Source organism: Pyxicephalus adspersus, chromosome 3 (assembly GCF_032062135.1).
Source record: "Pyxicephalus adspersus chromosome 3, UCB_Pads_2.0, whole genome shotgun sequence".
Lineage (NCBI taxonomy): Eukaryota > Metazoa > Chordata > Amphibia > Anura > Pyxicephalidae > Pyxicephalus > Pyxicephalus adspersus.
In genome coordinates, this window is record NC_092860.1 from 10,448,735 (window position 1) to 10,476,611 (window position 27,877).

At 42.7% G+C, this 27,877-nt stretch overlaps 1 protein-coding gene across 2 annotated transcripts in view; it reads left to right on the forward strand.

The window, feature by feature from the left end:
* The window catches only part of NTN1 (netrin 1), a 62,232-nt gene that overhangs the window by 3,958 nt on the left and 30,397 nt on the right, over positions 1-27,877 (forward strand). For both annotated transcript variants that reach the window (XM_072403560.1, XM_072403558.1), the window contains exon 3: positions 23,941-24,129. In XM_072403560.1, coding sequence (XP_072259661.1) covers positions 23,941-24,129 — 189 coding nt within the window. The remainder of the gene's footprint in view (positions 1-23,940; positions 24,130-27,877) is intronic.

Genomic DNA, 27,877 nt, shown 5'->3' on the forward strand with positions numbered 1-27,877 from the left:
TGAAACATTCGCTCCTTAAATTTCATTAGCAATTTGGACTGCAAATTCTTCTGACATCACAGAGGAGTAGCGACCGATAGCGAATTTGGCCAGAATTCACCTTGATGGCGCTGCTCCGTCGGTCGCGGCTCGCCCTGGAATGCTTCTATGCTTCGTTAATTAGCTAATGAGGCCGGGGAGAAAATTGCGCTGCAAAGGATACCTGTCGTGGCTGACTGGTTTGGGTTATATTGCAGAGAAGGATTTTAAGGACGGGCGCTGAGGGAAAGAAGCCGCACACAAGTATATTGTATGTCTGGCAGGGGCAGATAGAGAAAAAAAAAACATGTAACTTTATCGACTTCTGTCTCGTCCCTGCAAGCTATTATTTGATATGTCAAAATATTTAACTTTATTGCAGTGAACAAATTACAATTCCTGGCAATTATATTTAGCAGCCACTGATATTTAGTTTGTTCACGCATTGTGTGCTATGAACAATTGCCATTTTTTAAATACAATTTCTTGTTTCATCTTCATATTGCTTATCTGAAGCCTCTTTGCAAACATTTCTTTTCTACATGCACCCCAGCAATGGCTGCATGGCATTTTTCAGGGTGGGCATCCTGGTGGTGACATCAGCGGGCCAGAACTGCGTAATGAGAATGGTAACTTCCATCAGAAGCCAGTGTGACAGGGTGACAACACAGATGTTTAATTGGGCGGCAGGGACAGAGTGTGGTCACCTTACTTTTTATAAAGGATCACTTGGGATTATTTTAAGGAAAGCTGCAGATATTGGCATCTTGGTATTGACTTTAAAAATGACACTATTATGACTATTTGAGATTCTTTTGAAGGAGTTTGCAAATACTTTTCACACTATTTAATTTTTTTATTTTATTGGAGCATAGTCACATAAATTAGAAACGCAGTGTGCATTTAATCTCCCACAGTATGTAGGAAGGGAACCGAGCTTCCTCCAGGTAACCAGAGAGCTGATCCCATCGGCACACAATGGCTCTGAATTATTAAACTCTGGACTGGAGATGATAGACTATCATGGGAGATCCTGGGTGATCCAGCAAACCTGGAACAGATTTCATAAATTGTATTGACAAATGTTTTCAATATTGGGCTGGATCCATTTTAGGTTTGCTGGATCACTCAGGTTCTTCCATAATAGTTTATCTTCTCCAGGCTGGGGGTACCTTGATAAATCAGATCCAATGTACGATGCAATGGGCTGACACACAGGCCAGGGAAACTTCCAGCATTGAGATGTATAGAAACAGCAGAAGCATTGCAGAGCATCACACACATCCAAACCCTCAAATACTTCAATGGCTTGCAAACTCCCTTAAAATATGTGCAACCAATATTGTTTTTATCAATGAATCATTACTGGTGATAATGTTCTTTCCCTGTTTCCAAATTGCACTCCTGCGTTTTCACCTGTTGCATACATGCTTGGCGCAGATTTACCAACAGCCGTGGTATACTGTTGTCACTATTAAAAAGCTAAACCAACACGGGGGAGAATAAAATAAAAGAATACAAAAGATTTAAAAAACAACTAGCAATTGTCATGATACACAGAACAAACTCAATGCCAGTCAGTCAGAGTTTTATCTACTTTAGGATGGCTGTAGGTTGCAAAGTTAAGGGTGGCCGCGTTAGTTCGAAAAACTGAACATAGATTAATGGTGCACTGATATAAAAAAATATATAGATCACGGGTTTTATTGCAGAAAAAGAAATATTGGAGCACTGTAAGCACGGCCATGCCTACCTCTCCCGGTGCCAGGAGTTGTGTTTCTCGGTGCATCGCCTGCCTGGCTCCTGGAAACTGTCCAGTTCTAATTTACATTATACTGGGGTAGATCTCCTTCCACTGTCTCTGCGGCTCTCAGCCCATGAAATGTGGGGGTGAAAAAATATATAAATATACACAATCACACTTTATCCATTCCTGGCTGGTGAAGGCGGGGGATGCCAGATTTCACCACGATAATTTACCCTAATTAGGAATTCAAGTCATATCCCTTTGTGTTTCTTCTACCAAATATTAATTTAAATATAGTTGTAGAAATACATTGACAGCCTGACACTCATATCCTAAATTGTTTCAATTTTACTTATTTAAATGCTGAAAAAACTTTACTGAGGACGAGGAGCCATTTTTAGTACACGAATAGATCTAGAATGGGGGAAAAGCAGCTCCTGTAACTTGCAGGAGGTATTTAAAGCCCATTGTGCCCCTAGACCCTCCCCCCCAAAATAACCTTTATTTCCCCTTTGCCATTAAGTGCAGATATTTGCCAAAATTTCGAGAACATTCTAACTCTCCATTTCACATAACCTCATCATCTATTTCTCCTGATTAAGTTGCAGTTTGGGATGTTATATTATGGATTTTATTGGGATTTCGGCAGCTCAGGAAATTTTTATATTTACCACTTTATTACTTTTTTATTTTATGTATTCAAAAATGCCAAAATGGAGCAAAGTCAGCAAATCCGTCAGTAAGGTGTTCGGACATTTTAATGAAAGGAAAGTTGAACATTCCATTGTAATAGAAGACGCGTCATCTTATAGTCTGAGATCTGCCTATAACATAAAAGGGGACACAGAGGGTAGAGAAGGGGAGTGGTAACTCGTAGAAACCACACTCTACCTGTCGCTGTTACACCAATCATTTTATCTGCCTTCATACAAACATTCTGTGGTTTATATCCTGAGCTGGTAAATAAATTTTATCACTTCTTCCATATTGCTCTAATATTATATTGTTTTTGTATACATCAGCGAGTTGTGTTCAGTGTTTTATTTATTTATTCTTATTATTATTATTATTATTTCTCAAATTTGGAGGTGTCGCTGATGTAGGCGTGTCTATGGATGGAGCCCAAAGTTAGGGGTGATGCTGGTGTAGATGGGTCTATAGATGGAGCCCAAAGTTAGGGGTGATGCTGCTGTAGATGGGTCTATAGATGGAGCCCAAAGTTGGGGATAATGCTCGTGTAGATGGGTCTATAGATGGAGCCCAAAGTTGGGGGTGATGCTGCTGTAGATGTGTCTGTAGATGGAGCCCAACATTTGTGGTTCAGGTTGTTGTTATGTAATGGCCTTGAGTTTGGTGGAGGTGGTTTTGGCCTGTTAGGAAGCTACATTTTAGGAGCTGACTGATTGATGCCCACTGTGCACAGTTGGGGGTCTGTTGGCTGCCATTGTAGGCTAACACAGGCTGAGCACCGGTTTAGGTGACTTCTGTGGGATCAGTGATTTGTTGTTTTTGTGCTAGAGCCCGTGAACATCTTTTCTGTACTTTCACCGAGTCCTGACCTGAAGTGACAACATCAGAAAGTACAACAGAAAATTGTTTTATTGCAATCATTTATTTAAAGTGCATTTTACTCTGATTGTAAAAACACTGAAATGTCCCTGTTATAGCGAATATGAACCTGACCACTGAAATGTTATGCAAGCTTTATCTTGTTATTCCAAAAGTTTTATATTATTAAATCTGCAACTTTTAATAATTGATCCCGGGTGATCCTACCACCCAGGTCCTTGTTTAGGCACTTCCTATTATAGGGTGACAACGCTGTGTCCCTGTCCTATAATTGTGCTTCTGTGTTGTCATATTGGCTTCTGATGAATGCACATTATGCAGGAATTGCCTGCAGTTGTATCCTTCCGTGCAACCATCTTTGTAGTGCATTTACACAAGAAATGGCTGCAAAGAGACCGATGGAGATCAGAAGCACTGAGATGTTAGAAAGGGAAAAAAAAAGTCAAAAGTGCACCATATGTGTAATATGTACAACTTGCAACCCCCATCAGAAGCCCATCCAGTAGGGTGACAACACGACAGCACAATTGGGAGTTAAGGAGAAAGTGTTGTCAACCTATAACAGGAAGTGCCTGAACAAGGGCCTCAATAGCAGCAGAACGAAGAATGATTTTTATTAAAAGATGGATTTAGATTACTGGATGTCAGTTGGAGTCATGATGTGTCCGACCCCCCCACCATTATTTGAAGCTAGGGAGGTGAAGCTACACACACAGGGCCTTTAATTTAGTCATGTGACTGTTATTTTGAAATCTGATTGGGCCCAGCTGAAAACAATTGTTACATACATACAAATAAAGTGATCAATTGTTGTTTTAGAACAGCAGCAGTCAGCAGAGTGCCGATTTAGGCTGCAGTTTCCCGCAGTGGAATGTTTTTGTGTGTACACAATGCGATCTCAGAACAATTTGTACCCACCGCTGGGAGGGGGGCAGCACATTAAAGTTTATGTAACGGTCTCGGCGCTGTCACACAGGCCGTTAGATGTTACAATCTCCATAAAATATTTATAGCAGCGTTTAGTCTGAATATTGCGATGAAATCGTTGCGAGTCTTCGGACGTGCCGCCACTCCTCTCACCGCCAGACATAAAATCTGACATGTATGAAGAGTGATTTCTCTCTAACAGCCAAAACGCCAGCCAAGAGATTCAACGTTTATCGCGCTCCGTCTCTCTCGGAAACCAACCCTGACCAGATCCTCTCATGCTTTTTGAGTGATTGTAGATTTGGCCCAAGTATTGTTTTTTTTTTTTTCTTTTTTCCTTCACTTGAGGTAGTTCACAATTCAATGAGTTATGTATTTCTTTTTTGTTGCATCTCAGTGCTGTTGATTTCTGTTGGTCGCTTTGCAGTCACTTCCGTTCTACATGAGCTCCAGCAATGGCAACCCTCAGGGCAAATTTCCTGACAACATTGCACTATGCCTTCACATTGTTAGAATAGTAACTTACCCTAGGGGCAGGTGGGTATGAATGAATGGGAGCGTGCTCCCTATGAATCATCCGCAACACAGGTCTGGTTCCTTCCCAAGCCTGGGACTGGACAGTAAAGGGAGAAGCAGAAAGCAGATAAGCCCATCTCTCTGTTACATTCCTCTTTCCCCATGCCAACATGGGTCTTGTTAACACATGAACACTGAAACAAATTGAATGACTGCTTCTGCTGCTTCTTCCTTTTCGAGTTTAAGCTCTGCTGTCAGTGGGGTGAAAATGTTTGCCAAACCCTTTACAAATGGAACATCTTCACCCATCTCTACTGTTGCCCATTCTAACTCCACCCTTGCATTGTCACTCTCAACCAATCCATGCTGTACTGCCTAACTCCACTCACGCTGTGTCACACCCAACCAATCCATGCTGTACTGCCTAACTCCACCCACGCTGTATAACTCCCAACCAATCCATGCTGTACTGCCTAACTCCACCCCTGCTGTATCACTTCCAACCAGTCCTTGCTATACTACCTAACTCCACCCCTGCTGTATCACTCTCAACCGATCCATGCTGCACTGCCTAACTCCACCCCTACTGTATCACTCTCAACCGATCCATGCTGTACTGCCTAACTCCACCCCTGCTGTATCACTCTCAACCGATCCATCCTGTACTGCCTAACTCCACCCCTGCTGTATCACTTTCAACCAATCCATTCTGTACTGCCTAACTCCACCCACGCTGTATCCCTGCCATGCACCCTAGAGGAGCACTGGAGGAGAGAGAAACTTAATTTTCACTAAATCTAAACCTCTTGTATGTCAGTTAAAATCAGTCACATAGTTTGCTGTACTTCCCCAGACATTATCTTTGTTCAGGCATCATCCAAGGTCACCATCTACTTCCTGGCCTGGACTAAGGTGCCAGCTGTGAGATGACACCACTGCCTGTTCCACCCATATCAGCCCTTGCTGCAGCTTTGCCACTTGCTACAAAGTTGCTATGTTGCAGTCTGATCACTGGGAAAGAAATGCTTCCTCCTCCCCGCAGCAGACTAATGACATTTCCACCTCAGCTCAATGAAGCTTCCAGTTGATCATTCGTGGACTTCACATCTGATGAGAGGCCATTGACGTATATCGGAGTCCTGATTGACATTCCGGTCCCCTGGGACACAGTGACTCAGGTGCAAACATTTGGCAGTGAGATGAACAAGCCAGGTGAGCTGATGAACTGTAACGTAACCTAAAGATCCCTGTTTGTCTCCCCCCCAATTGCTCACCCCACATCGAGGTGACATTTTACTCACTGACACCCCGGGGAGGTTTGTCACCTCTCGCCCACACACGATGCTGAATTCATAGATTCACTTACAAGCGGGCTGGCTTAGTCATCTCACAGCCTCCGATGCCTGGCCTTTACTACCAGCAGACGCTCCGAATTACGGGTCATGGCACAGACATAGCTGACGGCTACAGAGAGATCTCATTGTCACCTGAGTGGAGTGAAACTTAGCAGGATTGTCCCAGCCATTGTGAAAGTTAGTAAAGCTCAGTCCGGGCGACAGCGTCTTCCAAGGACAAAATTCCCACTAGATTCAGAAAGTAAAACTCAAGGTTCCTGTATGAGAATCCAAAAGTCCCAGTCCACAGACCTCATACAAGCTGCAAAAAAATCTTCCCTTCCCTAACTGAGCCAAATCCTTCTTCATTTGTATCTCACACACTCCCCCACCCAGATGCTGCAGATCACAGTGGGAAGGGTCAATGCTGTCAATCCAGAGAACAGTGGGTGGGGCTACATGTAGCCAGGTGTTGATTGCCAAGCTACAGGCGTGTGAATCAGCTATGACAATGTTGATAGCCACGCCCACTGCCACGCCTTTTCATCCCAGTCTACAGCAAGAATGACAGTGATAACCCTGCTCTGATCAATATTTCTCTGCAACAGTTCTGGATAAAGTTACACAATGCTAGTGGTGCAGTGGTCTCTCTGCAGAGGTCCTGGAGGGTGTCCGTGGGAGAATTTGTACCCATTTGTAAGGTTGGGTATTGATACTGGATTGGAAAATCTGGCTCACAATCTGCATTCAAAATGTGTTTGGTAGGGTTATGTTTGCCCAGTAGGGCCCCCAGTACCAAATTGGTCATGGGTCTTTTTGGAGCTGGCTTTGTACACAGGGGCGCAGTCATGGTGGAGCAGAAAAGGGTCTTCACCAACCTGTGACCACAAGGCTTGACCATTAATGGGGCCCTTCTCTGAAGCCACCTGAACCCCATCATTGGAGAGGGCCCATATAGTGTAGAATTGCCCTGTTAGATCAATGACTATAGGTTGTTCCTGTTCTAAACCATCGTGTGCACCGGTGCCCACAGCCACATGAAGGAATGATTTGCATAGCTCCTCCTCCTAGTCCTAATAAAGAACAGACCCCTCTTTTTTGAAATAGGAGCGATGACATGTAAATATATTCTGCAGGCTGGCCCCGGAGCACCACCATGAACCAACATCCACCTTTCCCAGGACAACGCAGACAGTGCGTTCTGATTATCACAGCAAATATAAAACATCTGTCTGGGTGCCCTAACCCTAACATTCGGCTTGCTTTATATGTGGCGATCTCTGTACCCTCCAATTAACCCCTCGCTGTCTCCAAGGTCATCATCTAACTAAACAGGTCACGGAGTGACTCGGAGTATGTTTTTGTACATGCGGCCTGTTTAGCACATGAAAAGGACTGAGAATTCCTGAGACCTGGGCAGGGTCCGGCCGTCTGGGGAATTGGTGTCCCGGGTTCATGTTGTTATGTGGTTGCCATTATGGATTTGCACCTTGGAAGTGATTATCAGCTCCTGTGATTTGAATACATCTTAGAATCATCACACCCATCACAACATTTTTGTAAAAGTATTTTTGATGTGACCGTCGCTTTTTGGAAATTTGTTGATTATTCTTGTAGTCAGAAACATGTCCAGGATCATACAATGCAGTGGATACGATGACATAGTGGTGGAAATGCTCTTTAGGATAAAATAGCCAAGGGTAATGTGAAATATTTCTTGGCACAGAATAGGTAAGTTTCATTACCCAACAGGAGGCACTGAAAGCCCAATGCACCCTTGACCACCTCCTTTTGTTCTCCATCCCTATTGGCTTCACTGCATTCTGCCAAAATGTTGCTAATATCTCCCGATTTTCTCAAAATTCCAGGAAAATAAAAACTGTAGATAACAATGATAAACCTGACTGGTTTATTCAAAAAAAGTTCTTGTCTTTAGAGAAGACATGTGACCACGCAACCATTTATGTCTATGCTGGGTTTCATAAGCATTAAGCAACGAGGATCTCTCAAGATTACGAAAGCGCCGTCGGAAATCGCCAATCTCCCCAACAAGCATTTCCGAGACACTCAGAAGTCAAGTGGTCAGTATTCCGGAAAAAGGCCCCCAAACCTCTTTAATAAGGATTCGGGTCAGCGCCTCTCTCCTGCACTCGCTGGACATGTACGTATAATCGTTCGGAAGAGGCGGCAGACAAAAAGGAACGGAAAACCAAAGACAAATCAGCTCGCCGACAAATATGTCAAATATGTCTTGCAGTCTCCGTCCAAGGCAATTAGTTTCCCCCTCAAATCAGATTAACCTGTACAAGGCAGCCGGCGACTTGTGCCAAACCCAACTTCCTGCTTCCCCAAGAGTTTGGCATGTGGAGGAGAGGGCTTGTGTTGTCAACAATTTTAAGTAACACTCTGAACCCTGAGAGGGGGGTGATAGTGAGGGAGGGGGAGCCGCACAGAGGGAGCCCCCCAGTACACCTCGGTTGCTGACAATGATGGAGTAGAGGAGGGTTTGCAGTTGGGACAGTTTGGAACTCAGATTGCAACACTGTCCTCCCTCTCAGATCTCTCCTTATTGAAGTGTCTAAAGCCAAAACATTTTTTTGGCGGATTTAATCTTTAATCCTAATTTTTTTTTTTACATAAGGGAATATGTTTTTACTTGCATTTTGTGTATTTCTTCCAAATCTGTGCAGTAATCCAGTGTGACATTTCCTGTAGTACAGACCGGTCACTGCTGCTCTCTCTCCTTGTGCAGGGTGGTTGGTCTTGTCTCCGCCCCCTCCTGTAGTCTTCTGCAGGCAGCCTGGGTCTGCCACAGCTCTGATTTCTCCACAGGCTATATACAGCACAGTGATGGTGTCACTACTAATTGTACAAGGTAATATCTGGTTTTGCAAAGGCATTTGGTGCACACAAAGCAGATTCATTTCCTTTGCGGCTATTGCGGGAGATATTTACATGAAAGTTTTTCTACTGTTTGCAGGAAGATTAGTTGTTTGATTAACCAGGCAGCCAGGTCTAGGTGGTCATTTGATTTGCATATTTGTAGGAATTGGAGTTGTCAGGGAGGCCGGTGCAGGATCTGGTGGCATTTTCACACATTCATAGTGTTGACACCACCCAGGGCTGAATGGCCGACAAGCAGGGAGGTTTTACCAGTTCAACCAGCCAAGAGTCCATATGTCACTGTGACAGCCGCCCTGCACTGATTGATCCTCCGCTCATAAACCTGTCACTGCCCTGCTAAGAGATGTCACCGGAGGTCGGAGGTCAGCTGAGACTCCACCAAAGGCAGCAGCCACTTTCAGGCTCATTTGTTAAAGCAGATGTAAGTCCTAAATGGATAACGATCAATTTCCTTTGTACATTATATTATAAAGAATTACCATTATAAAATAATATTTGTTTAACCTTTTATCAGCCTTTACTACAGCTGAGTGGTGCTTATTTCCTGCAGCCACTTTCTGTCCAAAGACATTCTACTGATTAGTTGGTTGCTCGGCATTTCCAGATGGTGACAACAGTGCACCATTTCTATGTGTTAAACCGGCCATGTCTGTGCAACAGGCTGACAACACAGGAGCATATTTAGGAGTTCGCTGTAGAATGTTGTCACTTCAGCCCTACTTCTTCCCTTTGTTCTTGATCCCAAAATATAAATAATACATTTTCTAGTCTTGCATTGTTTCTTAAGAAAGCAGCCAGTAGAGAACCCTGTCCCCTTCTATCATGCTGCAGAAAAGGTCCCTGTGCTTCCTGTCCCTGCTGCATTCCTAACAGTTATAATATTCCCAGTTATTTTTGTGGACTACAGAACTCTTTTATGTTATAGAGAGAGGAGAGGTAGGTGTGTTTAGTCCCAGGGTGACAACAATGCTTCTCCATTGATACAGTACAGTGAGTAAGTGTTGTCACCCCATGAAATAAGTTGTTGTCAGAAGCACACTAACCCCAGAAAATGCTGGCCCCGAGCTAGAGGACAGAGAAATTTTCATTGCTGATAACAATGCCATTGGCAGGGCCACCATTAGAACATTCTGGGCCATCCTCCCTCATGTGTAAAAGTTTCAGCTTTGCAAAAGCCAAGCTTTTTTGACCGATGCAGATGTCCCATCTGATGGTAGCCCTGACCATTGGCCCTGATAACTACTGACCCCCAGAAAGGGAGTTCTGAGTGCTCGAGACTTCCAGAGGAATCATTTAGCAGGCCGGGCTGTTGTTGAAGCCCACAGCTGGATAAACGTCTTCAGCTCCGTACAATGCATCACTCCCGCAGTATTCTAGAGCGTCCTGCCGCAGCGCCATCCTCTCCCTCTCTGCAGGGTGGAGGGGGGCCAAGTCCTGCTGAAAAAGTGGTTTTTCTATGAGATTTAGTGGTTTACCTCATGTTTGTCTAACAAAGTCTCTGACATTACAGGGGGATCAAACTCTTAGCGGTCTTCCCAGACGCAGCGGCCTGTGGCGCAGGGAACAGGGACGGCCTTTCAGCTGCTGTGTGCCGACACGGCCACCGCCTGTCCTCAGCCACCCAGGATTATATTGCATGCTTTAAAGGAGCCGTAAATGGAATAACGGTATTTACTTTATATCATGGATACGATTCCCAAATTGGCTGGGGAAAGTCTGAGAAAAGTCAAGCACAGGTGCCAGTATTCCATCATCAGAGATGATCATTGGGGATCGGGTGTGATAGTGTGGTTCTATGATATTCAGCAATTCGCCATGTTGGATTAGTAATAAGGAGCATGCAGCAGGGCACCTTCCACTTTTCTCCATAAAACAGAACACTGCTCATTTGAAGCTTCACTATAACTAATATTATCACTAATATTAGTTTCCAGAAAAACTCTCATAATATTTACTGCTGGTAAGAAAAGTGGATGGTAAAGCCAAAGATCAGCAGGCCCTTGAGCTGTATGTGTAAAAGCAATGGCGGCCCCTGAAAGGTTCCCTTTAAGCCCGTGAAGCTGCAGGTTCGTGTGTTCCCAGGTTCCAAGCTCCGTCCACTGCATATACAAGGGAGAATTGTGGGAATCTCTGGTATTGATGCCATCAAAGCTCTGTATATGTGCTCGATTAATGTCACTGGAAACAAAATTTTGAAATTGATTCTGGTGGCATTGGAATGGGCCATCGCTTTACAGGCAGCATTACAATCTATTCTGTTCTTTGTAGAGGGAAGGATGCGCAAGAGGTGCCATTTAATGATCTTGCATGGCTGATTACAAAACAAAATCAAGGGATGCTTGTACGAACTCATGACTTTTGTTCAGAATTACCAGGAATGATGATTTCCAGCATGGTTGGCTATTGTCCTACCTACAGTGATCCCACCATTGACTCAGCCCTTCCTCAGCCTGAAACGAACCCCAATAAATAGAATGTATATGAACCTCAAAAACCTATAAAGTCTGAAGTAAAGGTCCATCTCCTGCATTATTGCCGAACACCAGGTGCACTGCCAGTGCAAGCCCTCAGGCCCTGCGTGTGAATGCTGGAAATAGATGGCAAGCTCTTGGGACTGAATATGTTGATTAGGTAGGTCTCTCTTGCCTGCATTTGAACCAATGTTTATACTGAAGATAGGCAGACTGGGAAGGGGTGACCACACTAGGGCATCCTTGGGGACAGCTGTGTAGTTAATTAGCCGGAGCTGTGAGGTGGCGGGTGGGGGCACTGTATGTTTTGCTAAGCAGTCAGGCCATTTACACCTCTGGAGATGGCCTGGGGATTTGTTTAACCAAGGTGACCCCATCTTCAGAAAATGGTAATGCTGGTAGTAAATAACATGGGTAAAACAAAAAGAGTATGGCGGTGTGTATGTGAACGTAGACAAACCCCAAATCCAAAGCAAAAAGGAAGCATTATTTTTTAGATTTTGAATTATAATTGCAGAAAATGTTTTATTCTTTTCACGTCATGGTGAGTAATGTGTCAGTGCAACACGTACAGGTATGTATTACCACAGGAAACACAGTCCCTGCCCTGCTTCATCCAGGGTCACCATCTACTTCTTGGACTGAAATTTCGGCTCAGAAGTGACAGCATCAGGTAATCCCTGATTGCAGCCAAGTTTCACCAATTCCAAGCCTCCCTATTGGCAAGCGAGTCACCTTTTTCTCAAGGGGTTCTTCATCATATGCTCAAAAGTGTGACCAGGACTCTGTTGTCCTGCAGCTAGGTGGCCATCACCTTGATTTTGCAGTATTTCCCATTCTGTCCATGGTTCTGCCCGGGGTCTGGGTTTACCTCCCTGTATTTGCATGGGTCTCTAGGGTTCCAAGAGGGGGTTGTAGGGGTTTCTTTACCTGAGGATGGACCTCCCATCTGATGGTGTCTGTAAAGTTCCCGGCCAACACCACTCAATCAAACAAGTTTTCCAAAAGGTGGCAATCAGACCATCACTGTCAGAGGAACATTCCTCCAAATGACCCCACTCACGCCATTCCCAGAGACCTGGAAATAATTTGAAGGGTCCCTCCAGTTTAGGGAAAGCTGCTGTAAAATATCCAAGAGCTCCTGACATTCTGGACAATAATTGTCTCCAATCTGTAGATCAGTCGGTGAAGTTGGAGGTGTTCAGGTTTAGATGCCATTCTCAGATGTCCCTCGGGGGTCTTCATGGAAGGCTCAGACATTTAGAAGCTGCTTTGTTCTCCAGCCGCTCAATAAATGGTATTTGCAGGCTGAGGGAAACCGTGTGCTGTGGATTGGGGGGGCCTCCAGTCTGCTGACGAGTCTTCAGCTCCCGGCCATCTCCATAATACATAATGACAGAGGTGATGCCTGAAAACCGCTGAGTTTTACTCATAGAGAGACAAAACACGGACAGAGCTGGAGGGCCGGAACAGAAGAATTTCATTAGAGGCATGAAAAATACCTTTCCAGTTCTTATGTATGATAAACTGCTGATATCTTTACCACAAAGTGCTCCTGGGCCAAAAACAAGGGCAGAGAGAGAAAACAGAATTTTGACTACCCTTCCAAAATGGTAATTTCTGCATTTAAACTGGTGCGAAAATGGGCGTACGGTTGTTTAGACGAGTCATATTTTCTAGACAGGTTGGAGATCTGTATTGCCTACTAGGGCATTCCAGGCATTTATTTGGGTATGGTTGGGTGGAATCTGTTGGAACTTTCCTATGACCAATCATTACTTCTCTGCCTTTTGGCTAAGGTGGAATTTTAACAATGTCCAAGAAAAGGAATGCAACACTAGTTCTTCTTTATAGGGATATTGGTTCTTACATACTCCGCCTGTTATGATGGGGGAAACGGGCTTGAAGGATTCAACCAAAATCTTTACATCAAGAGTACTTGCCTGGATGGGGGAAGAATGAGGAGTCCAGTGCCTCCTCATAAGTGCGACCTGACCTGGGTATGGGGGGGAAGGTGAGAAGCCTGTCGTGCTGTAGCTCCTGGGGATGGCATGCTAGGGATTCCTAGAAAACAATATGGATTTGGGACCTCCCTTCCCTGGTGTTTTCCTTACTGTGGGTTGAGTTTCCATAAGGAACAGCACAATCTGATGTTTACCATCAAATAGAGCTTGTGTTCAGAGGACATTTTATATCCTATATGTCATAATATTATGACAGCATAATCAAAGCAAAAACAAAAGTAAAAAGTCAGACAGAAAACAAAATATCTCACCTTCACAGAACATATTGAATAGTGCAAAACAATACAGAGAGAACATTGAGACAGCAGGAAGACGCATTATGAAAGAACTGAAATAAAAGGATTAGAGGAGATGTAGGAGATGTAGGTTCTTATGGTATCAACTTGGTATTTTGGTACCAACACCTACAACTATGGCATCAATTGCACATGTGAAAAATGCAGAGATAATCAAAATAGGGCAAAAGAAAAATAGAGGTGCATTGGAGCCTAAAGGTAAAATAAGCAGGCAATGGAGCATATCTAAACGAGAGTAGTCAAGAAAGTAGACAACCGCCCACTCATAATGGGTAGGCATACCGGGATTAACACCAATAGGTATCTGTTTGTCTGCACTGTAACCAGAAAGCCCAAGTTTGTTACATGTAGTACATTTGCCTGTGAGTTACATCTTCCTTTCAATGTACATGTTCTATTTTCTCAAACCATCAAGCATGACGGTTATGGTTGAACATCTCCAATATGATCCAGTAGGTATAGGTGGTGATCTAAACTTGTAGACGTTCTTCAGAGAACTGAGTGCTAACCCTTAGTATAAAGTATCAAAAAGTATTTAAAGACGGAAAGAAAAGCAAGGTTTTTTGCACAAAAAAGACAACAATTTTTTGCGCCACAAGAAAATATTGTGGCACATGTCAAATGCAATTTATTTTGTCCATAAAGCACATTTTTATCTACACTATAAATTGAATACTAATACAGTTTTCTTTTTTGTGCAAAAAACCCTGCTTTTCTTTCCTTCTTTAAATACTTTTTGATACATCTCCAATATGGTGGAATGATTTACTGACATTCAATCAGATTGGAGGTAGAGTAATGGCCTGTCAAAGGGAAGGAAGATGTCCAAGGTTCTAGAGGTTCTGTAGTATCATAGTTAGTAGCCCCTCCAACAATTTGGCAACACAGATGGGAATTTAGCATGTAGTTTAGGTAGAGTAAGGTGACACCCAGCAAGGATTGTAATTGGTTTACAGATGCAAATGTAAATCATATGAACACTTCGTAAAATGGTCCTTATAGTTTGACAGGTTATTTCACTTTCTCTCTCACCTTTTCTCATTTGGAGGGAATGAAAGTGTCACATTTAGAGTTTTGAGAGACTGTAAGTATGGGTTGATAGGGGAACCTGACATGGGAAAAAGCGTTTATTAATTTAATTACAAATAAATGGCTAGTTGTCTATAATTTTTGAAGTTTATAGATAGGGTGACCCACTTACATACTGTAGGGATTGCAAAGTGGTATCCATGGGGACGTTCTAGATAGAATTTTCATGTTGCATGCATGTTAGGAATTTATTACCCCTTACAGAGTACTATATACCCTTCCAATGCTTTTTTCTCAACAAAGATGGCATCATCATCATTGCTCAAGCAAAGATACCCAACACAGATCAGTCCTAGCTGCAGCCTCTCCAAAGTTATAATGTTGTACTCAGCCTAGGCAATGTCACTAGAGCTCAGTTTAAATAAATTAGATGAAATAAGTGATATACTCGTGCGGAGTGTGATAAAATAAGAGATGATTAGCCAACCTCTATATTCAGGCTTTGTATAAAACTTACAAATGCAACAAATAGAGCTTTGCAGTAGTCATCTCCACGTCTGTTGAATAATCCCCGATTGTGACACTCTGCTATCGACCTCCGTGAAATGTTTCATTGTTCTGTTCATCACCACATCCCAAGGCAATGCATGTTCCATCTTCATCCATGAGGGATTTTCCTGGTTTAAGCAAAAGTGAACACAGGTCTGCAATTAGCACTGCTGGCAGACATCCTGCATCTGCGAGCTGAGGGCAATGTGGAGTTTCCATGAATACAAATATGACGATGGCGCGTGGAGTCGGGAAAGGCCAGGCTTGGCCTGCGTTGTGCACAACACAACTTCTTATATGGTCAATAGATTCTGGAGCAAAACAGATGATCAGAGTGTAAGGAATGCGCACGTTTTGATTTCACTAATTCCCGGTTACTGGTTCATTTCATGGCCCTGTACAAGACAGGAGGGATCATCCTGTGTGGCTGGAACAAGAAAGATTAAAGTGCAGTAGAACTACAACAAAATATTTTCTAACAACTCAGTGATTTTTTTTTTTCACGGTAAACTCCTTGACTGAAGGAGCTTCTGCTAAACTAGGTAGGTTTAGGAAATGTTCTACCCCATTGCACAGAAGCAATGCATCAGCTTGCCTGTATTTTGGTTGCAGATAGAATGCCCTGAAGGTGGACTAAAGGGAAGTAGACAATGGATCTTCCAATGATCTTTATAAAGTCTAGCTCCAAACACCTAAATAATAATAGGTTTAGAACCTTCCCCATTCATCTATGAGGGCTTGACAACTCTTAGGATTCCCTTAGGTGTTACATATCACCTTCAGAAACCCATTGATTCCCAATCCAGTCTTCAGTCCAGCCACAGAAGGCTATTGAAAGGTGGCAAATGCCAATTTGATTTTGAAGTTGCACATTTTAGATCTTTTTTTCCTAGAATATCTATTACAGCCTCGGAACACCCTATTTGTATCTCAGGCTCCATTTGAGAATAACCAAAAAATTAATTTGCTTACTACGCCTATGCACCCACCAGGCATTACATGGACTTTGTAATGCAAATTCTCCGGTATTATACTGTGAAGAAGTAAAAAGTCCAGCCTGTGGTTCCTTAAAATATAAAACCAACCATCAAGCTTCATCCAACAGCCCACCATTAAAGAGACATCTCGAACAGTGGAAACAAAGGCTTCAAAAACTTTTACAAATCTCTCCACCATCTTTCATGTTTTATGCCCCCAGCCGGTTGGCCAGTTTCGCAGGTTCTTGTCTGCAGAAGCTGCTTCTTAAACCCACAGCAAAGATCCTGCCATGCGGGGGTGAGGGTTTTGGCATCGATTTCCACTTTCCAGGTGCGCAAAACAAAGAAAATCTCTGCAAGGTGTGTAATTACGATACCCAACAATGAGAAATGAAAATGGTGTTGACTTCAGCTATAACAATGTCACAATTGTCTGATCAAAGTGGATTAGGATTCTCTTGAATGGCATAATTTATTTTGCTTTGTGCTTTTGCTCAGTTGAGGCAGCTGAGCCTGGTCCTCTGACGAATGAAGAGCACGAAATGTCTAGTAAAAGCAAGTGAGATGGAAGTGCCTCTTTAACACAGGATCATTCTTTGACAAGTATAAAGGTGAAAGTGGATTAGTTGATACAATTATTGTTTCCTTTCTAACAAATATTGTCATGGGTTAACAAGTTGGACATGAAAAATGTGACAGCTTGCATCCTTTGCAGTAGCAAAAGTCAAGTTACACTCCTGAGGTTTTCAATTGACACAGATTCCCAATTTTTTTTTCCCGGGAATGATAAATGGAGCTAGTGCTACAAAAGGCTTCTATAAAATGCGGTCTGCTGTAACTACTGTATTTTATTCTAGCAGCTACTGGTTCCTTGCCCCATGAGGCATGGATCTTCCTGGTGCCTTTCATGTCTCCACTAAAGTTTATGTTGGCATAGGTCAGGAAAGACTAAAAGCACAAACTCTACTGCCATTAAGGAAATCATGCAGTTGTCTACTCCGTAGTGTCACCACTGCAGCTCCTCAGCTTTGCTTGGCCCCACATAATTCAAATACAAGGAGAAAGTACTTGCAATGGCAAGCCGGACACAAGGAAGTTTATTATAAATCAGATGGCTCCCATAAGCAGCTATCACATGCTACGGGGGGGATAGTTAATATTGCCTTATTTATAGAGAATCTGCCAATGCAGAAGCTCTATGCAATATATAGCCATGCTCAGCGGACCATTTTGTCTGCTAGGAGACAGAAACAGATTAAGTATTTGTTGTATGATGTCTTTTCCATACCTCTGAATTTTTCCAAGCACCCCTTGACATGTGCTTAAGGGCTTCCTAACCAAAACTACTACTAGTTCCATTCTACAAAAGAAACTGTACCAACAAAAGAATCCAGCACCTCACATCCGCACCCTATGAAGGTAATGTAACCATGACCAGGGATCTTCCTCTCATTCTTTTTTTCTGAGGCCTCCTCTGCTCAGTATTTCTACAAACCACTTCCAGTGTTTAACCCAGAAATGTTTTTAAGAAATTGTAGGCAGGTGGCAGCCCCTGTATTGTGACCCAATTCTTCAGTAACCACCCAAAAACAGCCAGGTGGTCACCAAATAGTGCCGGGTGGTGCCCTCGACTATAGGGGCTGCGAGGAACACTGCACGTCTGCTTCCCAGCAGAAAAAACAAATCCTAAAGAATCATTGCAGTGACCAAAATGTCTATTCCAAATTCTCTACTCATAAATAAAGCAAATAAAGTCGCTGTTGGAGGTCATGTAGGTGGACATGTTTTCAGTATTGGATTTGTTGGATTCACTTTTAACATCTAGTGGAATCTTCCAGTCCTATAGTGTCTACTGTCCTAGAATCGGCGGTGCCCTGCTAGCGGTCGAATTGTCCAGGGTCAGCAACCAGGCTGCAATAGATGTTTATGTAGTGCTCTCTACAGAGAAGTTTCTATTCCAGTTTTAATTGGAAAGAAAATGTTCTCTTGGTTGAGTCAAAGGTCCAATGCACCAGAAACAGCAATACAATATCATTCCTCTTCCTAGAATAATGCATACAGAATATTGCGCTTAATCTAGTACCTGGCAGCCCTGGATGATATCAGCAAGTGGTTTTTGGTTTTGATTGAAGACTGGAGGAACATCTAGGTAAGGATGTTTTAAGTGGATCAGTTGGTGCGCCTGAAAAATTAGTTTGCTGCATCAGAATCACATCTCAGATCTCCAGATTTCAATTTAAAGGGATGGAGTGATGAACAACAGCAATACCCAAATAAAAAAACAGGAGCCCTGAACAAATTGCAGGTGTATAGAGTGGACCTTATAACCGTATAATCTTCCCACTGGAAGAACTTGGTGGACAGCTGGATCATCCAAAATCTATTAATTTCATGTAGAAAGAAATGAGTAAATTCATAATTCAATAATATTAGCTAAATACACAATATGAAGTAAAATAACACTAAACATGTTCTACGTCAACTATTGCATTACTAATTTGCATGAGGTCATGGGATGTCCTTGCACAGTATTTGGTTTTCAATGGTACATATACTACTGTATAATCATGTCTAATTTTCATGCGGTGAAAATCCAAAGTGGGCTTTCAGTATTTGGAGCACTTGCAGCAAAATGTAACTCTAACCTGTAAACGGCATATGAATATAAACTGGAATGAGAGGAGGGGAAAAAAGATCAAAACCCAAACATCGTTGGATGATGAGGGAAGGAATAAAAAACAATCTAGGTAGAGATTACTGTAACTGAAATGAGGATTCCTGTCCCACCGGGCCAGGCCCGAGTCTACTTTGCTTCTTAAGGCAACAAGGCGCACTGGGGAAAGCTGTCAGCTACATCAGGAAAAGTTCACTGAGGCGCTAAAATATAATTTATACTTAAGGGGCCACGGAAAGCCCAGAGCGGCCTGGAAGTGTTACTCTTGTTTTGCAGTTGATGACCTCTGGGAGACGTTTAGCATGCAGGTAAAGATGCAAACCCTGAGCCGCAGCTGCCCATTACAATGCTGGGCGTTGTTCCAGGAAAGTTTTTTCCTTTTAACTATTGTTGTATTTTGAGTGAAAAAAAAAATAATACATTGGAAGTGTTTGTTCCTTTGCTGTAAGGTTTTATCCAGCGTATTTACCAAAAGTGCTTTTGTATACTGAAAAGTAAAGAACAAGGTGAACTTTAAGGAACACTTTGCTGTGCTTGAAGCTGTGGTTGGTTGTGATTTGAATTTCTGTGAGCAAATTGGCTGGGTTCTTATGAATACAAAGCACCTCGGTAATGTCACTGGTCTCCAGTGATTGAATTGGCTGTGTTCTCATGAATATGAAGCGTCTTGGTGATGTCACTGGTTTCTAGTGATCTGACTGGCTGAGTTGTTATGAATTTGAAGCATCTTGGTGATGTCACTGGTCCCTAGTGATTGGATTGGCTGCCTTCCCATGATTATGACGTGTCTTGGTGATGTCACCGGTCTCAAGTGATCTGATTGGCTGCGTTCCCATGAATATGACATGTCTTGGTGATGTCACCGGTCTCTAGTGATCTGATTGGCTGCGTTCTTATGAATATGAAGCTTCTCTATGATGTCACTTTTTTACTTGTCCATTCTCTAAAGTGTCAGTTCATTTTTTTCTGCACTGCACAGATAAGCAGCTTCACATGATCGGTACCACCAAAACACCTTAATATTCTAGCTTTGAGGTTTTAGACGTAAAACTCCCGTACAGATGTGGAAAGTCAGTACACCATGACATTGAACACAGCTGAGATGATTTATGCAATGGCATTTTACATTGAAATTTTTAGCTCTCGGGAAAGCAGACACAAGGCTTGTGTTACACGCTGTTTGAGTCTGGACTGCTGCCATTGTTATGAGAACAAGCGTTGACCAAGGGTGTGATGTACAACTGGACACGAGCAGAATTAGAACCTGCCTCCTCCTCTGGGTACAATCCATCTTCCATACGGTAGGGGGGCAGCTCTCTCACCAGGTGCTATTTGTCATAGAAAAGGTTCATCAGATGCAGATTTCTTTTTAGCATAGAGCTGTCATAAATTTAAGTGGAACCAAATGATGGCTTATAAATAAAGCTGTAAAAAGTCAAAAGAACACATTTTCTTCAGTTTTGGAAAATGCTTTGAAAAAAAAAAAAAGTTGTAAAGGGAATGAATAAAATGAAAAAATATCTATCGGCCTGGAGTCACCTGGGGGTCCTGTATATGAAAACCAGGGCCAGACAGGGCATTGGTTGGTGTAAACCCCAGTGAACAATTTTTGCAGAAATGATCTGAGAATTCTCTTGAGGATATTTCTGAAAATAAAGCAAGCAATTTCTTCCTTTGCTGACCCCTTTGACCTTCATAGGCCCCTCTAACCCTACATAAATACTATTAGCACACCAAATTGGGGCTATGTAATGGGGGATTATTAGTTTTGTATTTAGACTTTCTATATTCCAATTGAGAAGCAATGGGTCTGACTTGGGCATATATCGCACCTCTGCAGAGAGATCACTGCCTCCACACAAAGCAGGGGGCCTTTTTTGGGGCTTGCAAGGGACAGGCAGGGATAAAGAAAATAAAACTTTGTTTTGATAAACCTATCATTTTGTTGAATAGAATGGAAAATATATATATATTAATATAATATATAATATAATTAATACATATAAATTAACTCAATGTGAGCATTAAAACTACCCAGAGGCCCAGGGATGGTTTAGATTAACACGGGGCCATGGGTAAATAAAATGTAGGGACCCCTGTTGCAAAGCTTTCCAACTCAATGCTTCCATTGACATTCTGCTACACGAAAAAACCCTCAAAATGACTTTCAGGTCTTCAGGGGAATCCTCTGCGATTCAGATTATATTAGCATGGTGGTCAGTGGGAATGTCTCTTATATTGCTGGCCATTGGGAATAATGTCACCTGTACAGATAACCAAAAAGATCATTGAAATCAGACCTGAGAGTCATAGATTGTTTGTTGCTCAAGGAACCCCCAGCAATTTCTGGAGGAACCCTGGTTGAGAAACATTGTTCTCTCAGTTGGGGTCCTGGAGACGGTGTGAGCAATTGCCCAGTTTGTCCCCCAACCCAAAAAAATAACCTTACAAAAGCGTGTTGTTTTCTTTAACAGAAGAGAAAGTAACCAGGGGTTCTTTTTCCCTCCATGCCACCGGCCCGGATCTGTAGGGTCCCCAGAACTTACCCGGCAATCCATCTTCTTGTTGTTCAGGTATAAAGAAAACCAAGGCAGCAAAACAATGAGAGAAAATGATGATTACTTCTTAATTTATAGGAGGGAATTCTTCATTCCAACATTCTGTTTTGTAATGCGGTTGGAAACTTATTGCCGTAAACCACTTTCATCCCCGGCCAAGTGTCTGTAATGACCTTACGGCATCATAAAATTTGATGTGCAGTCTCTCTGCCCGGAAAAACAGGCAGAGCAAAACCTTCGGTGCCATTTCTACATCGCGGTGTCTTTATGAGGCTTAATCATCATTCAGAGAGCAAACACTCCACCGGAACCCAATAATGTAATAAACAGCACAAGAAAACACCAGGCTTTGTTTATGACGTAATATTTTTAAACAGATCAACAAACTCACCAGCGCTAAAGTTTTCCAGAACTGTAGAAGTTTTATATATTTTCTGTATTTTACACAATCACTTGCAGATGCACCTTGACAGCAGTATACAAATTTCTTGTTATCATTCAAGGATCTTTGGCTAATTAAACTGGAAACAAAATGCACATTTTCATACGGCCTAATAAAGAGAAATCCTTTGCACGTAGCTCTAAGTTTCCATTGAAGAATTTCTTCTTTCTAAATGGTTTCATCTCCCCTTTCATGACACTTATGAGGATATCTCTACTGGAACATCCAGCTTCCCAACACCCTTTGTGTTTTATTGAGACAACCTGTCACTCGGCACATCACCAGCACAGCTCCCCCCCATTCCATGTCATTTTGCCCCTCCTGATTTCGACAGTTCTTTTCTAACCTTGTCAAGGAGCGACCATCACAGCTTGAGGAGGGCTGCTTGTTGTGACAGCAGCTCTGTGTCTGATAGCAGGAATTCCTGACGCTGGACCTTCACACTCACTGACCTGGCAAATTGTTTGTAGGACTTTAGGCATCAAACCGGAACTTTCACAACAAATCTTTCAATGGTCTTACCTGTTAGTGCATGGCTTTGATTCCAAAAGTGGTGGTGGGGAAAGAGATCATGTATAGAGTATTGACAGATGAAAGGATAACATTCCTTAGCATTGGATGGAGGCAAAAGTGGTCCAAGTCATGCTGGCACTTAGTGCATCCATGTTGGATATTAACACGGCTAGAGATAAAAATCTGAATAACTGCAAAAACGTAGGGTAACATAGGGAATGCAGCGTATACAATCAGTGACATCACTGAGATGCTTCATATTCATGATAACGTAGCCAATCCAATCGCTAGAGACTGGTGACATTACTGAGACGCTTCATATTCATGAGAACGTAGCCAATCCAATTGCTAGAGACCGGTGACATCACCGAGATGCTTCATATTCATGAGAACGCAGCCAATTCGATCGCTAGAGACTAGTGACATCACAAAGATACTTCATATTCATGAGAACGCAGCCTATCTGATCGTAAGAGACCGGTGACATCACTGAGACGCTTCATATTCATGACAACACAGCCAATCCAATCGCTAGAGACTGGTGACATCACTGAGACGCTTCATATTTATGACAACGCAGCCAATCCAATAGTTAGAGACCAGTGACATCATCGAGACGCTAAATATTCATGAGAACGCAGCCAATCCAATAGTTAGAGACCAGTGACGAGACGCTAAATATTCATGAGAACGCAGCCAATCCAATAGTTAGAGACCAGTGACATCGTCGAGACGCTAAATATTCATGAGAACGCAGCCAATCTGATCACTAGGGACCAGTGACATCACAGAGACAAAATGGCATTTTTTAATAAATGAAGAGACAGATCTTTAAACCATTGAACTTCGGCATTAGTAAGGCTTCTGCACTTGTTAGTGTCATTGTCCAGGGATTTCGGGCTGATAAAAAGTTCAGCACTCTTGGGACAGATATCTGAGTCACCTACACCCCCGACAGACTCGGCGAGATATGTCACTGAGCTTTATGATAAGAGAAGTTCAATAATCACACTTCCGTGCTGTCAGAGTGTGTATGTTCTCTTGTAAGATGGAGCTCAGGATATTTTTAACTATTAGTGTCTAAGCCCTGCAAACATTATTATTCCAGGAGGCTTTGCAGCAATTGCTGTCTTTATCACTTTCCTGGCTATGCACTATGGCTGGGGTGGATCATAAAACTAATAAGAATGACTGAACAGAATTGATTTGGTTAAATATGAATTTTGACTGTGAATGGTTTATAATTGGGTGCTTATGTGCTAACTTGATAAATGAAAGATCTTCCTCCTCCACTAGTTGTTCTTTGAATTCTTCACTGCTATGTGGCCTGTAAAAGTTGATGAAAAGATTGTAAGTTCTTAGCCTAACATGCTTCTCTCTGTCCTTCTGCAGCTTGCAACTGTAACCTGCACGCCCGCCGCTGTCGCTTTAACATGGAGCTCTTCAAGCTGTCCGGTCGCAGGAGCGGAGGGGTCTGCCTGAACTGCCGCCACAACACCGCCGGCCGCCATTGCCACTACTGCAAGGAAGGGTACTACAGGGACATGACCAAACCCATCACACACAGGAAGGCTTGCAAAGGTGAGGAGTGCTAGGCCTAACTCCATCTGCCCCTGTATGGAGAATGCAGTGTAACCTGTGCAAATCTACATTCAGTAGCACTTAAGTCAGTTTGTTTTTTTTTGTTTCATCAAAATGTCTAACAATCTGTTGACTGCGGAGGTCAGGTTGGTTATTCAGTAGAAAGTCTGTTGTTTTCAATCAGTCTGACAAAAATCACTGACAGAGAGAGGAGCGGTGTACATAAACACTGTGCAGCACCATGCTTGTATGCTATGAATATTAAAAATTTCTGCAAGTGTATATTATATATATATATTATTGGTGCAAGTATAGCTTGCTCTAGTAACCTTGGATTCAATTGGTAATCCTAATGAGGAGATCTCATCGCTGGAGTCTTGGAAGGTGATAAGAAACTCAATTTAACCTCCCAGGAAGATCGAAATGGTGCATTTTTTTAATAAAATGATGTCATTTGATTGTCACATTTAGCCCCAGCAATGAAAATCTGTGCATTTTAGTGAAGTTCTATTGCACTTGCAAGAAAAGTAAAAAAAAAAAAAAAAAAAAAGATATTTGCACACACACATTATTGAATGATTGAAGTGAATTTTTCTTTGCAAAGTGCAAACTTTCTCTAATCCTTTAGTAAAGCAACCCCAATGTTCTTAGAAATTCCAGGTTCTACTATAGAGCACAGAGAGGTGTGGACGGTCGCTGCGTGCACCTGGCCCCCTCTCCAGTTCGTATAAAGCCGTCTGCCTTTGTAGATTGTCTGTGGGCTGCTGTAAACCTATTGCACTGCTGGCAGGCAAACTGTTAAATTCCAGTGGCAGAGAAGGAGGTTAATGTTTCCCATATGTGCTGTGTACATCCCCCCCCCCCCCCCCAGCCCAGCACAGGTGTGCATACCATTGGACAGTGCCTTGTATTGAACAGGTTAAGCAGAGAATAGGGAGGGGGGGTTGTGAACCAGCTACAAAGGCTGCAAGCTTTGAGGAATGGCCCCAGACATTGGGTAGAGAATCCCAGTGACAGCAAAAGGGGTGGAGGGGGGAAGGGGCAAGTTAATCTACCTGCAAACATCAGAGAGCAATGGCAAGGGCACGTGAGTGTGTGTGTCTGCAGGTGTTAGCGGCCCGAGGTGAGCTGGTTCCCACAATCACGCAGACCTCAGTGCAGTTCTTCCAGTGAATGACTATTGTTTTAGGGTATGCGGTGAGCAGGGACCAGAATATCACAAATACAAAGAGACATTTCTGAAATCCTTCTGTACCTGCCAATGATTTTTAATCCAGGCTGGAGAACATGTATTGGATAAAATTTTGAAATTGTGCTTCAATGGTTTCAAAGATAAAATGTACCCAACTCTAGGGATGGGTAGATTGATTCTGAAATTTAATTTATTACATTTTGTAACAGAACAAATCAATCAATGGCTTTGTTGGTAGACAATGTCAAACCTAACGCTGACCCTTTGTATATAAACAAAGGATTAAGGTCAGGGGTTAGTATAGGGGTTAGAGTCAGGGCCTCTTTGTCTTTAGTATCTAACATCATGTTCACAAGTTGAATAAGTCCAGCAAAGCTGAATGAAAAGTCTGTAACCCTTAAAAGCTATTAGGAGTGACCACAGCATACTTACTTACTTTCCCATTAACTTTAATGCATTGAACCAAAATGACAAATTTTGGTAAAAAAAATCCCAGTTTCATTTCTTTTCTTTTTAGGCAACTTCAAATCTATGTTGGAAACTTATGGCTAAATAATGAAAGGTGAAAACCTTACAGACCTTATTTCTGATCAATGAAACGTCCAGTGAATGTTCTTTAGTCGATGGCTCTGATGCGGTGAGGTAATGCAGCAGTAATTAAGGCGATTATAGGGAGGGAAAGTGTATCAGCCTTTAATATTCGGGAAGGTGTTCCACATCACTTACCTCTGCAGCTTAGGTTAGCGGTAAACCAGAAGCAGTTAATGCATATTATACGCCTAATTTTAAACTCAGGACAGAAAAGCGACTTTGTGACAAAAGAGAGAGCAGATATGGGTGACTTTGTGCCCTGGACAGAAGAGAGAGCAGGTCTGAGTGACATTGTGCCCAGGACATAAAAGGGAGCAGATATGGGTGACTTTGTGCCCAGGACAGAAGAGAGAGAAGGTCTGGGCGACTTTGTGCCCAGGACAGAAGAGAGAGCAGGTCCAGGTGACTTTGTGCGTAGGACAGAATAGAGAGCAGGTCTCGATGAGTTTGTGCCGAGGACAAAAGAGTGAGCAGGTCTGGGCGACTTTGTGCCTAGGACAGAGGAGAGAGAAGGTCTTGTTGACTTTGTGCCCAGGACAGAAGTGAGAGCAGGTCTTGGTGACTTTGTGCCCAGGACAGAGGAGAGAGAAGGTCTTGGTGACTTTATGCCCAGGACAGAGGAGAGAGAAGGTCTTGGTGACTTTGTGCCCAGGACAGAAGTGAGAAAAGGTCTGGGTGACTTTGTGCCCAGGACAGAGGAGAGAGCAGATCTGTATGTCCTGGACAAAGCATGGTGAGATTTTGAAAATGGCTGATATATGTTGTAAAACATCCTAATGCTATTGTGTCATACAATGGCCGTTTGACCCTACTCGATTTCTTCATAATAATTTGTGAAAAGAGATCAGGACTGGCAGGGCTCGATGTGGAAGAGCCTTTGCTGACCAGAGCAATCATCTTGTTTTTTGAAAGACTAAAGGGTGTTGTCCTTGCCTCATCTATGAGGAACCAAAGCGGCTTTATCTTCCCATAAAAACATTATTTAATAACATTATTCCGTCCAACGGATTAACCTCCGCTTCCACCATATTGTGTTTCAGGCACAGAGACAATGCTGTAATGAAATCCTTTACCTAAACTCCCTCTGACACCAAATTCCTTCCTGAAGAGGCCTGCAATCATAGGGTGGGCCTGATATTACTGCAAAACATCCCAGCTCTCCCCCGCTATTCAATAAAAGGAGAATTGTAAAGCTTTGGGCTGGCGTCCTATAATAAAATGTAAAAATGCATTGGGAAGGTGATCCTCCTATACCACAGAATCCCTGTACTGGGAAGACCAATTCCCACTCATTCTCCACCTGCTGCATCTTGGTGGCTTCATAAGGTCAAAATAAGATCTGGCGGGTTTACATTTTTTTGTAAAGACTTCAAGCAGCCAAGATGTTTAAACATCTGGATGCAAGGGTTTGCCTGAGTGCTTCCATCTTGGGAAGTCTTTGTGTACACCAGTTGTCGATTTACCTCCAATTTCTTATGAGCAACTTCTTCTTTCCCATTCTCTAAGAGGTTATTTGTTCAATTACCCTAACTGACCTTAACCTTGTTAACATGGGGGAACCCTTCAGGAAACCCCTCCGATAATTATTACATATACAGCTCACAGTATATTCGCTTGGTGGTTAGTGGGAAGAATTCCACTTACATTGGTGGCCATTGGGAAGAAGGTCACCCTTACAGATAGCCAAAAAGCTCATTGTTGTCACCTAAACTGACCTGAGAGTCACAAATTGCTCAGGGTAACTCTAGCAATCTCTGGAGAAACCCCGGTTCCAAATCACCTATTTTTTTTATTGTACTTATGAATGTGCACCATTTTGACTACCTGCTTCTACCTTCATCTTTGGTGAGGTTCCTGGAGCAACAACCCTTACTGCCTCCATCTTGTCCTCAGGTGCGGGTGTTGGCCTGACTTCCTCGCTTGTATTTTTTGAAAGCAATCGGCCAAACTTTCTCTATTTAGTTC